Source organism: Mustela nigripes, chromosome 1 (assembly GCF_022355385.1).
Source record: "Mustela nigripes isolate SB6536 chromosome 1, MUSNIG.SB6536, whole genome shotgun sequence".
NCBI lineage: Eukaryota > Metazoa > Chordata > Mammalia > Carnivora > Mustelidae > Mustela > Mustela nigripes.
This window is the reverse complement of record NC_081557.1, coordinates 242737536-242750788: the sequence shown is the minus strand read 5'-3', so window position 1 is coordinate 242750788 and position 13253 is coordinate 242737536. Positions and strand designations below refer to the sequence as shown.

Sequence of the window (13253 nt, the reverse complement as noted above, 5' to 3'; positions counted from 1 at the left end):
TGAAACATACAAAGAAAAGTGGAAATCATGTTAAGTCTTGTAAAAAGCTGTCTTGATTGTAGGACATGAGATACTCTTGTATACGGTAAATGTTCACATTTCTGGGATTTATACCCTTGGTACCGACAAAGACTCTTTGCTTGACCAAGCTTTAGTTGGGCTCTGGAACCATCTCCTAGACCCATTTGTGCACTTTCTTGTAAAATCCAGTTTTAGCAAGAACTCTGCTAAGCAGCTTAAGCAGAATTCCCACCTTGACATCTGATATCTGCTCACATTCAATATCTGATCAAGTTCCTTATTTTCCACCAGGTGAGGTCTCATCAGGTTGGCTTGTCTTCAGCAACTTCCTTTTAGATTGGTGTATCCCAGAAGCCCGCACTCCCCAGCATTTCTTTATTTTATTTTACTTTTTAAAATTTTATTTATTTTTATTTTTTATTACATTTTTAAATTGTCTTATTAGGATATAATGTATGATTAGCCCTAAGGGCTCCCCAACATTTTCTTAGTCATTTTCCGTCCACTGACCCTAACACTACTCCGTGGCTGTCAATCCCCATTGGTCCACGCTATATTTGGAGTTGAGTCCAATCTCTCTTGAATTCTAAAATCCGATTGCAGCGGTCCCTGTACCAATCACAGTGGTCGTAAGTAAAATCTGCCTTACCATCTTTCGAGGTTTCATTGAATAGTTTCCTTTCTTTAACTGTATGAAGCTAAAACCCTAGATGTGTCTATGTCAGAGTTGTCATGGAAGCTGTGAGACAAGCCCAGGGTTTAGGGCTGTACTATTGGCTTCCAAAGACTGATCATGTCCTGGGCAAGTTTTCCATCTTCCTGAATCTCTGCTATACTTACTATCGGAGTGGGAACAAACCAAACGCCAAAAAACAGAAACCACATTCATGCCCATGCTCTCAGATAATGATAGAAACTGTTATTAGGGTATAATTTAAATATCATAAAAATCACCCATTTAAAGTGTACAATTCAGTGGTCATTAGTATATTTAGAGTGGTGCCAAGTATTACCATAATCTAAGAACATTTTTTAACTTATTTATTTATTTTTATTAATTTCTTTTCAGCGTAATAGAATTCATTGTTTATGCACCACACTCAGTGCTCCATGCAATCCGTGCCCTCTCTAATACCCACCACGTGGTTCCCCCAACCTCCCCCACCCCTGCCCCTTCAAAACCCTCAGATTGTTTTTCAGAGTCCACAGTCTCTCATGGTTCACCTCCCCTTCCAATTTCCCTCAACTCCCTTCTCCTCTCTGTCTAAGAACATTTTTATCATCCCTAAAAGAAATCTTGAATGCATCACTGGTCACCCCCCCGCCCCCTTTCATCAATCCAGCCCCTGGCAACCAGTAATCTATTTGCTGTCTCTACAGATGTGCCTATTCTAGACATTCAAGATAAATGGAATCATACAGTATGTGGTCTGTTGTGACTGGCTTGTGTGACTTAACATTATGTTTCTGACATTTGTCCATGTTGTACCTGTATAAGTGCTCCATTCTTTTTCTTGACAAATAATCAACTGTGTGGTTTGTTTTTTTTTAATCCATTTCATCATCATTCATCAGTTGGTGGACATCTGGCTTGTTTCCACATTTTGGTTGTTAATAATAATGCCGTTGTGAAAATTTGTCTATACGTTTTTACATGAAAATATCTTCTTCACTTCTCTGGGTGACTTCCCTGGGAGTGAATTTTCTGGGTTCTATGTTAACTTTATGTTTAACATGTGAGGAGCCACTTTCATATCAATTTATACCCCAAAGATCTTTTTCTTATCTCTTATTCTGTTATATTTTAGTATTCACATTTCCTTCCTTTCTTTCTTGATTTCTTTCTTGCTTGCTTGCTTGCTTGCTTTCCTGTGTTTGTGTGTTCTTGTATAATTTTTATTCTTCACCATTATCTAAGTTCACTCATTGAGCAGACACATTTTGGGTGCCTATTACATGGCAGGAACTGTGTCTGGCTCTAGGGAAACTATGGTGGACTAGAGAGTTTTTGATCCTGGCTCTCTCAGCTCTTACCGTCTGGTGGGGGAGACAGAGAAGTATGTAACCATTTAGAGTTACCGTGAGGTATGCTGTAACGGAAGAAACAAGGAGTGTTGTGGGGGCTCACGGGAGAGACATCTGCCTTCCTTCGTATTTAGTGCTGTAGGCAACTTACATTAAAGTGTCTAACCTACTTCACCGATTTCCAAAGTGGTTAGTATTCCCAGTTGTTGGCATTTTATTCCATTTTTTCCCCAAATTTTTATTTAATTCTAGTTAGTTAACATATGGCATAATAATTGGTTTCAGGAGTAGAATTAAGTGGTTCCTCACTTACATACAACACCCAGCGTTCATCCTAACTGCCCTCCTTAATACCCTTCACCCATGGAGCCCATCCCCCACCTCCCTCCATCAACCCTCAGTTTGCTCTCTATAGTGAAGAATCTCTCTCTCTCTCTCTCTTTTTTTTTTTTTTTTAATTTTGTATGTTTATCTGAGAGAGAGAGAGAGTGCATGGAGTGGGAGAGGAGCAGAGGGAGAGGAAGAAGCAGACTCCCCACTGGCAGGGGGCCTGATGCGGGGCTAGATCCTGGGACTCCAGGATTATGACCCTAGCTGAAGGGAGATACTCAACCAACTGAGCCCCTCAGGTGTCCCAAGAGTCTCTTATGGTTTGTTTCCCTCCCTCTTTTTTCCTCCCTCCCATATGTTCATCTGTTTTGTTTCTTAAATTCCACAGATGAGTGAAATCATATGGTAGTTGTCTTTCTCTGACTTACTTTGCTTAGCACAATACTCTAGCTCCATCCACATTGTTGCAAATGGCAAGATTTCGTTCTTTTTGATGACTGAGTAATATTTCATTGTTTATATACCACATCTTCTTTATCCATTCATCTGTTGAAGGGCATTTGGGATCTTTCCCGAGTTTGGCTACTGTTGATAATGCTGCTATAAACATTGGGGTTCACGAACCCCTCTGAATCAGTATTTTTGAATCCTTTGTGTAAATATCTACTAGTACAATGGCTAGATTATAAGGCAGAACCCTTTGAGGACCCACATACTGTTTTCCAGAGTGGCTGCACCAGTTTGCATTCCCACCAACAGTGTATGAGAGCGTTCCTTTCTCCGAATCCTCACCAACACCGGTTGTTTCCTGTGTTGTTAATTTTAGACTGGTGCTAAGTTCTGACTGGTGTGAGGTGGTATCTCATTATGGTTTTGATTTGTATTTCCCTGATGCTGAGTGATGTTGAGTATTTTTTCATGTGTCTGTTGGCCATCTGGATGACTTCTTTGGAAAAATGTCTATTTATGGCTTCTGCCATTTCTTAACATTAAACTAACTAGATTAACATTAAATTAACTGGATTAATTTGTTTTTTGGGTGTTGAGTTGGATAAGTTCTTTATAGATGTTGGATACTAGCCTTTTATCTGATATAACATTTGCAAATATCTTCTCCCATTCTGTACCTTTTCGTTTTGTTGATTGTTTCCTTTGCTGTCCAGAAGATTTTATCTTGGGCACCTGGATGGCTCAGTCAGTTAAGCATCTGTTTTTGGATCAGGGCATGATCCCAGGGTCCTGGCATCTAGCCCTGCATTGGTCTCTTTGCTCATCGAAGAGCTTACTTCTCCCTCTTCCTCTGCCTGTGGCTATGCCTACTTGTTCTCTCTCTCTCTCTCTCTCTGTCAAATAAATAAACAAAAATCTTCAAAAAAAAAGAAAAGATTTTTATGTTGATGAGGCCCCAATAGTTCTTTTTTACTTTTCTTTGCCTTGCCTCTGGATTTTTGTCTAGTAAGAAGTTGCTATGGCTGAGGTCAAAGAGGTGGTTTGCTCCCTGTGCTTCCTCTGGGATTTTGATGGTTTCCCATCTCATGTTTAGGTCTTTCATCCACTTTGAATTTATTTTTGTGTATAGTATAAAGAGTGGTCCAGTTTCATTCCTCTGTAGGTTGTTGTCCTGTTTTCTCAACACCACTTGTTGAAGAAACTTTTTTCCTTTGGACATTCCTTCCTGCTTTGTCGAAGATAAGTTGGCCATTATAGTTGAGGGTACGCTTTTGGGTTTTCTATTCTGTTCCATTGATCTGTGTGTCTGTTCTTGTGCCAGTACCATGCTGTCTCAATGATTACAGCTTCGTAATAGAGCTTGAAGTCTGGCATCACGATGCCTCCAGCTTTGCTTTTCTTTTTCAGCGTTGCTTTAGCTATTGGGTCCTGCTGTTGATAGTTTGGAGCCCCATATTTATGCTAAGATTACTAGTATTGAGTTATTCAAGGTGAATCACTTTAATTTTAATAGATTACCATAATTCCCTTTCATAGTTCAGATCATATTTGAAAAGAACACGAAATAATAATTGATAATAGCTGTTAGAAACTTTTCAACATTTTACTTATATTTTGCCTTTTTAAAGATTGTATTTATTTATTTGGGGGAGGCAGAGGGAGAGAGAGAGAGAAGCAGATTCCCTACTGAGCAGGGATCCCAGTGTGGTGCTCGATCCCAGGACAGCAGGATCATGACATAGCCAAAGGCAGACACTCAACCAACTGTGAGCCATCAGGCACCCCACCTTTTAACATTTTAAAAAATGTGTGAGACTACGCTAGCTAGCTGAGTGCTTGGTAAACACTGCGGTATTGAAAAGACAGTGTTTGTTGAGTGAATAAAAACATATATATGTAAAAAAGTTTTTTATGTCTCATAAAAATATGAAATTGTTAATTCAAAGAACAGGATCATCTTCTTCCTGCCTGCTTTCCTTTCTTTTTATATTTTGTTAGCATAGAGCAGAGTTTTGTGTGTATACACAGGATGAGCGCTAAGTGGACGAATGAATGCCCTTTATACATGAGTGTCTAAGTTTAGAGCTTTTACATGCAGAATGATTAAGAATGAGTTCAATTTCGGGGATTCTGGGTGGCTCAGTGGATTTAGCCTCTGCCTTCGGCTCAGGTCATGATCCCAGGGTTCTCAGATCGAGCCCCGCATCGGGCTCTCTGCTTCGGCGGGGAGCCTGCCCCCCACCCCCGCTCTGCCTGCCTCTCTGCCCACTTGTGATCTCTGTCTGTCAAATAAATTAAAAAAAAAAAAATCTTAAGAAAAGAATGAGTTTAATTAAAAAAAAAAGAATAAGTTCAATTCCAATGCTTTCTCTAACTTGCAGGACTTGTCACAAGACTGCGGTACCCAGTCAGTACGAAGGGGAAAAATGCTCCAACCACTGCAGGCTTCAGCTATGGTAACTCATTTTTGTAGTTGCCCTGACTAATTTCCCTTAGAAAAAAACATCCGTTACCGCAAGACCAATTGAGATGTTTAGAATTCCACACAGTAGAACTGTTTTTATCATTGTATAGTATGGGTTTTTAGATGATTGTACTTGTAGCTATGGAAACCCTAGATTTTCTGCTTTCATCCTTATTTATAATTCGGCAGAAAACTTTCTCTTAGTGAAAAACAAACATTACCATGTTATTTCTACAATAAATCAAATCCTTTTCTGGCTCTCAGCAGCTTGATTGGTTACTTACAGTAAAGTAAGGATGGAGGAAATAAAGAAGACCTCCAACCTGACTGTCTTGGTTGCTTCTAGCCAAAGCCTTTTAAACAGAAGATTAAAGGAGAAAGTATTAGGATTTTGTTTTTTTCTGAGTATCTTTAAGCTCTATTATTATTAGCCCATTATTTAGCATCTTCTTGCCTTCTCTTGTTCACTTTGGTTATATTCTGATGGCTTAGTAGGGAGGGAGTACGTCCTCCCCAGGGGATGGAAAGTCACCGTTTGCAGTTTGGGTGTAGGTGGCAAGTCTGTTCTATGTTTAACCATATTATCCTGTGACTTTGACATTGACCCTAGTTGTTGCTTCTCTGTTTCCCACTGATTGATGCTGCGTTCTCCTTATTAAATGTTACCGCTTCCCCCCTCTGTCTCACAGAAAAATGGGAGATCAATCCCTCAGAGCTGACCTTTATGAGGGAACTGGGGAGCGGACTGTTTGGAGTGGTGAGGCTGGGCAAGTGGAGGGCTCAGTACAAGGTGGCAATCAAAGCCATTAGGGAAGGTGCCATGTGCGAGGAAGACTTTATAGAAGAAGCTAAAGTGATGATGTAAGTTACCCTGTTCTTTCTGGTTCCTCTTTTTGCATTAAAAAGTAGCCTCCCACCAGCCAATAGCCCCGCAGGCTTCTTTTCCTATGGTAACTACGTGTATGCATGACTTCTCCCCCCAGGAAGCTGACACACCCGAAGCTAGTACAGCTGTACGGTGTATGCACCCAGCAGAAACCGATTTACATTGTTACCGAGTTCATGGAGAGGGGCTGTCTTCTGAATTTCCTCCGACAGAGACAAGGTCATTTTAGTCGAGATGTGCTGCTGAGCATGTGTCAAGATGTGTGTGAAGGCATGGACTACCTGGAGAGAAACAGCTTCATCCACAGAGATCTGGTAATCTCGACCGCCCGCATTCCCATTCACTGGCCGCATTCCTTTGTAACATTGGGGCAGCAAATGAACGATGATGAATTAATATCTCTGTTCTCAACGGTGTTTCACCGTTATCTTTAAACTTGGTAAATTTAACTTGCCTCGTAATTGAACAGAAAACTCTTGATCACATCTGATACATGTAATGCATAATTACATAGGCAATTGCATTAATAATACATAACTACCTAGGTCATTGTTTCTAAGCAGCTTACTATATATTAACTATTTGATCTCCATAAGAATCTCATGTAAGAGCTAGTCACAACAGTCTTTCTTTCTTTTTTTTTTTTTAATTTTTTTTAAGATTTTTTATTTATTTGACAGACAGAGATCACAAGTAGGCAGAGAGGCAGGCAGAGAGAGAGAGAGGGAGAGAGGAAGGGAAGCAGGCTCCCCTGCTGAGCAGAGAGCCTGACGCGGGGCTCGATCCCAGGACCCTGGGATCATGACCCGAGCGGAAGGCAGAGGCTTTAACCCACTGAGCCACCCAGGCGCCCCCACAACAGTCTTTCTGACCATTGTTGTCTGATAGAGAAGAAAATTAGCTTTAGAGAAGGGAAATGACTGACTGGTCAGGTGATAAATGGGGAAGTTAAGGGTTGACTCCTCCTTTCACTAAATCCTACACTCTTTTCCACCTCACGTGATGTAAGCGGAAGTTAGAACAGAAATTCTTGGTTTATTTTCCTGATTTCTGAAGTCACTGGGAAACCATGGAGGCCCACATTAACGGCTGAAAATACTAGAAAAGGGAGTCTATTATTGATTCTAAAATATTGTGATGGAGACACTTCTTAATTTTTCCCCTCCCCTACTCTGTCTCCCTGTCTCCCCCATTTTTTTCTTTTCTTTTTCTTCTCTGCTTGTTTTTCTCAAATATGTCTATTTTCAGCCTGAAGACAGAACTGTCAGTTTCTGTTAAACCTTGAAGATGATTCTTTCACCAAAAAGCTTGTGATTCTCTACCTGGGACTTTTTAACGTGTTTTAATTTTAACTTTCTTGTCATAAAGCATGGATTCATGTCTTCTGGAATAGCAGCAAAGCATTAAAAAAAATCAAATAATCACTTTAAGCAGGTATTGCTTTTATAGGAATTTAACATATATCAACTCATAGAGTCATTATAATAACCCTAAGAAGTAGATATAGTTATTATTCTCACTTTACAGATGAGGAAACTGAGATATATATATAATAGGATAAAATTACTGACCAGTAGTCAAGTCTACTGTGGAGTCAGGATTTGAACCCGGGGAATTTGGCCCTAGAGTCCACACTATAGCTACTGTGTGCTGCGATCTTCAGACTTGGGGCATAATAAAGAGCTGATTGACTTTCAGTTGTGTTTTAGGGTAGTTATCTAATCTCTCTTGGGTTCTTTTTCTACATCTATAAATTGTGGGTGGGTTATAATATTGGTTTACTCACAAGACTGTTCCCCACCCCCCATCTTTACTGAGCCATAATTGACAAAATTGCATGTATTGAAAGTAAAGAACATCATGACTTGAGATATGTATACAGTATGAAATGATTATCAAAGTCAAGTTAATTATATCCATACCTCACATGCAGGGAGAATGCTTAAGGTGTGCTCCCTTAGTAAACTATAAGGAAGCAAAGAAGTATTATTAATTATAGTTATCATGCTATCCTTCAGATCTTCAGAACATACTGAGTTCTACATTTTTTTTTTTTTTAAAGATTCCATATACAGGGCACCTGGGTGGCTCAGTGAGTTAAAGCCTCTGCCTTCAGTGCAGGTCATGATCTCAGGGTCCTGGGATCCAGCCCTGCATCTGGCTTGATCTCAGGGTCCTGGGATCAAGCCCTGCATCGGGCTCTCTGCTCAGTGGGGAGCTTGCTTCCTCCTCTCTCTCTGCCTCCTTCTCTGCCTACTTGTGATCTCTGTCTGTCAAATAAATAAATAAAATCTTTAAAAAAAATTTGTAAAGATTCCATATACAAAGGATATCGTAGAGTATTTGTCTTTCCATCGGGCCTCTTTCGTTTAGCATAATGCCTTCCAGGTTCATCAGTGTTGTCACAAGGACAAGATTTTTTTTATGGCTGAATAATATGGCACTGTATAGATAGACGACATCATCTTTATGCGCTCATCGTTGATGGACAATTAATTATTTTGTAGCTTGGCTATTGTTGGTAATGTTCCTATGAATATGGGAGTTCAGACATCTCTTTGAGGTACTGATTTCATTTCTTTTTCTTTTTTCTTTTATTTTTTAAAATATTTTATTTATTTATTTGACAGAGATCACAAGTAGGCAGAGAGGCAGGCAGTGAGAGAAGAGGAAGCAGGCTCCCTGCTGAGCAGAGAGCCTGATTCGGGACCTGATCCCAGGAGCCCAAGATCATGACCTGAGCCGAAGGCAGTGGCTTAACCCACTGAGCCATGCAGGCGCCCCCATTTCTTTTTCTATATAGTTGGAAGTGGAATTGCTGGATCATATGGCAATTTTACTTTTAATTTTTTGAGTAAACTCTGGCCTGTTTTCCATAATGGCTGTAGCAATTTACATCCCACAAATAGTATACAAGGGTTCCCCTTTCTCCATTTTTTCTTTCTTGACAACTTTTGTCCTCTCTTGTGTTTTTGGTAATAGCCATCCTGACAGGTGTGAGGTGACATCTCATTGTGGTTTTGATTTGCATTTACCTAATGAAAATGATGTTGAACACCTTTTCATGGACCTGTTGGCCATTTGTGGGTTGTTGTTGTTTTTTTTAATTGTATATTCAGGTTCTTTGCTTCTTTTAAAAATTGGATTATTTGCTTTTTTGGTATTGAGTTGTGAGAGTTCTTTATGTATTTTATATATTAGCTCTTTATCAGATGTGTGGTTTTACAAATCATTTTTCCTATTCTGTAGTTTCCCTTTATATTTTGTTGATTGTTTCCTTTGCTGTGCAAAGGTTTTTATTCTAATGTAGACCAATTATCTATTTTTGGTTTTGTTGCTTGTGCTTTTGGTGTCATATCCAAAAATTCACCAGTGAAACCATCTGGCGCCAGGCTTTTCCTTTGCAAGACTGTTTTAAAGATTGCATTACGTGACTGGTGCAAAGGACTCTGTATGGTACATGTGATATAGATAACATTCATTATTGTTATTATGCTCAGTGATGGTAAAGAACACATCTGTCATTTTGAAAGTTGTGAACTAAGCATCTTCCTCTTTTTCTGAACTTTCAAAACTGATGAAAATCGAATGCCTACATGAGTGTGGCAGACTACATCTGTCCACACAGACCATATCTGGGTGAAAGCAATTCTGATAATTTTAGGCTTATGATATTGACATTACCGTGGTAGGTTTGTGTCACCCCTGAAGGAAAGATTCTGATGCTCCTATCGTTTGGGCAAAGAATGCTGTTGACCATGACGTGAAGTAATAATGAGGTATCCCTATAGCAAGATGGGGGCAAATCGGGGAACTTCAGAAGAGACTCTTGGGCGCCTGGGTGGCTCAGTGGGTTAAGCCGCTGCCTTCAGCTCAGGTCATGATCTCAGGGTCCTGGGATCTAGTCCCGCATCCCGCTCTCTGCTCAGCGGGGAGCCTGCTTCCCTCTCTCTCTCTCTGCCTGCCTCTCCATCTACTTGTGATTTCTCTCTGTCAGATAAATAAATAAAATCTTAAAAAAAAAAAAGAGAAGAGACTCTTAAAATGCATTCAGCAGGAATAATCTCATATAAGTGGAATTGCCTCATGCAGAGAATAGAGCGCTAGAAATGTCAGGAAAAAAATGCATCTTAGCCCATACTTTGTGGCATTAAAAATATTACCATGTTTTCCTCCTGAGAAATACTATGTCTTTTTCCCAAACTGTTTTCTTGAGTTTTGTGCTCTTAAAGAATAGGCAAGAAAATATAATTTAAATAATTCAGAATTATATTTGACCAATTCCATATGACATATCACAACATACTGGAAACATTATAAAAGACAAGGTGAACTATGTTACACATGGCTGTTTTGTTCTGCTTTGTTATGTTTTTTGGCTGAGATTGGGATGACCAATTACTGAGCAAAGCTGTTGGGTGAAACATCGGTTACCTATCACTTTGATTATTGTGTGTTATTAAATTCACCTAATGAGAACCTGGATTAAGTACTTCGAGAGATGTTGTCATTATCAATAAGAAAATCTGACAGTTTAATAAGAATAGAAATGGGAGGGGAAGAAAGTAGTTTGACCTTCTTAGTCTTCGTTTAGGGATGACAGTTGGCAAAGTTATATAATTGTGCCTTAATTGCACATATGACTTTCTGACCTCTCTTTCTACTCATTTTTTCAAATATATGTTGGAGACATTTCCACAGGAATAAACTGAATTTATAAAAAGACGTTCCCACCTTCTGTAAATGTTGACTGGGTTATATTAAATTTAACATAAACAGAATTTATATTTTTCTACTTTATAAAACTTTGTAACTAATACACCATTGAAATGTTGTTTTCCAGGCTGCCAGAAATTGCCTAGTTAATGAGGCCGGAATTGTAAAAGTATCAGATTTTGGAATGGCCAGGTAAGGCTGAGTCTATGTAAATATTTTCTATAAATTTCAGGTTTAATTAATATGTACCTCTGAAGGTTCAGAAAGCCTGATTTTTTTTGGTTTTTTTTTTTTGCAGTTTGTGTCAACTTCTTTTTCTGAAGCTTATTGAAGAGCTGTTTTTAAACCACATCTTTTGTGATATTAGCAAAATATTTGTAGTATCCATCATTTTCATAGGAAGGCTAATTGATTTTTCTGCTTTTTAGTGTGTTTTTGATGGAAGGCAGTAAAATAAATTAGATTATATTTGGAAAAGTTTCCTTGCTGAACCGATCTGTTTTACTGTTATTGTGAGCTTTTTCCCAGGTGACAAATTGTTGGGAAATTATGACTGCTTTATGCTTTATTATGAGGCATCAGATGATAGTCACATCAGCTTGTAGAATCAATAAACATGGGGGTGGGGTGGGGGAGCCTGGGTGGCTCAGTCATTAAGCATCTACCTTCAGCTCAGGTCGTGACCTCAGGGTCCTGGGATCAAGCCCCGCATGGGGTCTCTGCTCAGCAGGAAGCCTGCTTCTCCCTCTCCCACTCCCACTCTTGTGTTCACTCTCTTGCTGTGTCTCTCTCTGTCAAATAAATAAATAAAATCTTAAAAATCTTAGAAAAAAAAAGAATCAATAAGCATGGGAGTAATCTTCAGTGATGAAGTATAAAGGAAATCTTGTTAGCGGTTCTGAAATAAATAAATTCATTAAAAAACAGAGTATACATCGTGATGTTAGTTATACTGTCCACTAGGTGGGAGTATAGCCTGTTAAAGATTCTACTTTCATTTCTCCCTGGCCTGGGTTAGATTTCTGGAGTCTTTTGTTTTCACAGAAATGCGTTTAGGGGTAAAGTTCTTAGAATACCCAGTCTGTTGTGGTTTTATTCTCTTAATTTTTATAATTTAAATAGAGTGTTAGATAAGACCTTTAAAAAGTATTGTTTGTCCTTTCCCTCCTCTGCGTCCATCACTCATCCGTATGTCCATCCTTAAAAATATGAGGTGCTGGGGTGCCTGGGTGGCTCAGTCGGTTAAGCTTCGGCTTTCGGCTCAGGTCATGATCTCAGGTCCTGGAATTGAGCCCTGAGTCGGGCTCTCTGCTCAGCAGGGAGCCTGTTTCCCCTTCTCTCTCTCTGCCTGCCTTTCTGCCTACTTGTGATCTCTGTCTGTCAAATAAATAAATAAAATCTTAAAAAAAAAAAAATGAGGTGCCTACTATGTACCAGGGTGTTAGGTTGAATGACAGCAGGAATAAGGCATATGAGCCCCCGCCGTACACAGCTCATATTCAGGAAGAGAGAAAGACCTGAGAGCATCACAAAGAGAAAAACAAAGTGATGTGACCGAGAGGCAGTCAGTGTACCAAAGCCTCAGGCCCACAACACTTTTTTTGTTCAGCTTGTGAGCCAACAATGTTTTCCAATTTTTTTTTTCTTTAAGATTTGATTTTTTTGAGAGAGAGAGAGAGACAGGGCAACCGAGATAGCAAGAGAAAGCTCAAGGAGGGAGGAGAGGGAGAAGCCGACTCCCCTCTGAGCAGGGAGCCCAAAGTGGAGCTTGATCCCATAACCCTAGAATCATGACCTGAGCCAAAGGGTGTCGCTTAACTGACAAAGCCACCCAAGTGCCCCTGGTTTTCCAATTTTTAAATGGTTGGCAAAAAGTAAAAGAATTTTAGGACACATGAAAAATATCTGAAATTTGGGGTGCCTGGGTGGCTCAGTTGTTAAGCATCTGCCTTTGGCTCAGGTCATGACCCTAGAGTCCCGCGAGCGGGCGCCACATCGGGCTCCCTGCTCAGCAGGGAGCCTGCTTCTCCCCCTCCTGATCTCCCTTCTCGGTGTCTCTTTCTCTCTGTCAAATAAATAAATAAAATCTTAAAAAAAAATCTGAAGTTCAAATGTCTGTGTCTGTAAATACTGGGACACAGCCTCACTCATGATGTGTTATCTATGGCCACTTTCACACAATGAAGGCAGATTTGGACAGTGGTGACAGAGTATATGGCCTGAACAGTAGATCATCTTGTCCTTATTGATCATCTCGTCCTTTACAGACAAAATGTGCTCCCCCTGAGCTAGAGGTCATGTGGGGCTGGGGAGGTGGGTGGACTCTGAGTGATGGCACAGACGGGGTGATGCTCACTACGT

General features: G+C 39.9%; 1 protein-coding gene across 2 annotated transcripts in view; it reads left to right on the top strand.

Moving 5' to 3' along the window:
• TEC (tec protein tyrosine kinase) overlaps window positions 1-13253 on the top strand; it is a 140863-nt gene that overhangs the window by 123922 nt on the left and 3688 nt on the right. The window contains exons 12-16 of one of the 2 annotated variants that reach the window (XM_059383572.1): window positions 5208-5282; window positions 5980-6151; window positions 6274-6490; window positions 11020-11084; window positions 11191-12950. In XM_059383572.1, the coding sequence (XP_059239555.1) occupies window positions 5208-5282; window positions 5980-6151; window positions 6274-6490; window positions 11020-11084; window positions 11191-11320 (659 nt within the window). In that variant the 3' untranslated portion in view covers window positions 11321-12950. Of the gene's footprint in view, window positions 1-5207; window positions 5283-5979; window positions 6152-6273; window positions 6491-11019; window positions 11085-11190; window positions 12951-13253 lie in introns of those variants that run through there. The other variant, XM_059383564.1, reaches the window with a different exon arrangement.